The sequence below is a fragment of the Teleopsis dalmanni genome, chromosome 1, assembly GCF_002237135.1.
Source record: "Teleopsis dalmanni isolate 2A chromosome 1, ASM223713v2, whole genome shotgun sequence".
Classification (NCBI taxonomy): domain Eukaryota; kingdom Metazoa; phylum Arthropoda; class Insecta; order Diptera; family Diopsidae; genus Teleopsis; species Teleopsis dalmanni.
Window position 1 is genome coordinate 207,460,653 of NC_051846.1, and position 1,483 is coordinate 207,462,135.

Genomic DNA, 1,483 nt, shown 5'->3' on the forward strand with positions numbered 1-1,483 from the left:
TTGAGATATCTTATAATTGTGCAATGCTATAGTAGTGATATATCTTTTTGGTCATACTGTACGAGTAGTTGAAGGTTCTATACACTGTCCTAATTTTTAGTCAACTTTAAGCTTGTTGTTAATCATTTTTTTTTAAAGTAATTAATTTTTTTTATCAATATTTTGATAAAATATTATTTTTTGGTAAACAAAAATTCATTAATCTTTGAAAATCAAAATTTTTGTTTAAACATAAAATTAGATATTATAGGCTATAATGAAAATGTTTATAAAATTTGTGTTGGCCTTAATTAAATTTGCTTGGCTTTTTTTTTTTAAATTAAAAAAATTTCGAAAATTTCTTTTCTTTTATTTATAAAATAATTTTTAAAATTTTTGGCAAAATATCAAAAGCGAAACATGCGTGTTTTCTCCTCTAATTTTTGTTTCAAAAAATTACAATACAATAGAACAATGAAACTGAATTTACCGAAGACACCATAAGAACTGTTATTGAAAACTAAATGCCGAAATTCAGAGAGAATATTGAACTGTGATTTAATTCTTAAATATAAATTTAGACAAAAACATTCTTAAAATACTATTTTTTAAATATAAATGATCGATGCGATAGACAATAGACTAAACCGGCGGAAAAGAATACCTGTAGATAAAGGCGCTTTTAATGAACTTCACACGACCTAACGATAAAAATGTAACTGAAACAAAAGTAAACAATACACCGAAGTTTCCAAATATTAAACAAACAAAAGCATAATTTATTAATAAAAATAGTTCAACTAATTTTGTGTTTTTTTTTTATTATTGTGTGTATTTTTAATCTAATCACTGCGACACTTCGAAAAGGCGCAGAACCTGTGGAGTCTTAAGGGCTTTGTCTCGGTATCATAAATAAGAACCGCACAAAAGAGGCACGGAGTGTCTCATATTTTTCTATTTAAAGGCCAAAGAAATTAATGAGCCAAGTTAAGAGTCTAAAATGACCGATAAATAAAAATTAAACAAAAAGATCAGCAGTTGCAGGTTGTTGAATAATCTTAGATCTCAGAGTTTGAAGAACAGCCGTTTGACCTCTTTCTGGAACCACAAATTAAAATGCAAGCCATAAAAAAAGTAACTGCAAATTGCATCAGTGTATTTGCTCTGATTATAGTAGAAAAATAATCAACTTTAGATACTTTAATAGAAAAATTATAACAAATGACAGTGAATTGAGATTCAATTAAAACTTTTGGAAAAATCTCTTAATGATGACGATAAGACAGGAAATACATGTTTATCCACAAGAACAAAATTTTCTTACGAATTTCCTGGAAGCTTTAAAAGTTGTTAACTCATTGTGTTAACAATGAATGAATGAATGACTTGTTTTATAGCTCAAGCGTATTTGTGTATCTTACAGATGCAGATACATGGGTATCTCTTTGAAATGGTGTAAATGCAATTGTAAGGCAAACACAAAAGAACCAAAAACTCCATAGAA

General features: G+C 27.3%; 1 protein-coding gene across 1 annotated transcript in view; it reads left to right on the forward strand.

Annotated features, from left to right (window-relative positions):
- Positions 1–1,429: 1,429 nt before the first annotated feature.
- The window catches only part of LOC119667146 (nostrin-like), a 4,164-nt gene continuing 4,110 nt past the window's right edge, over positions 1,430–1,483 (forward strand). Inside the window, exon 1 of the mRNA XM_038076434.1 lies at positions 1,430–1,434. Coding sequence (XP_037932362.1) covers positions 1,430–1,434 — 5 coding nt within the window. The remainder of the gene's footprint in view (positions 1,435–1,483) is intronic.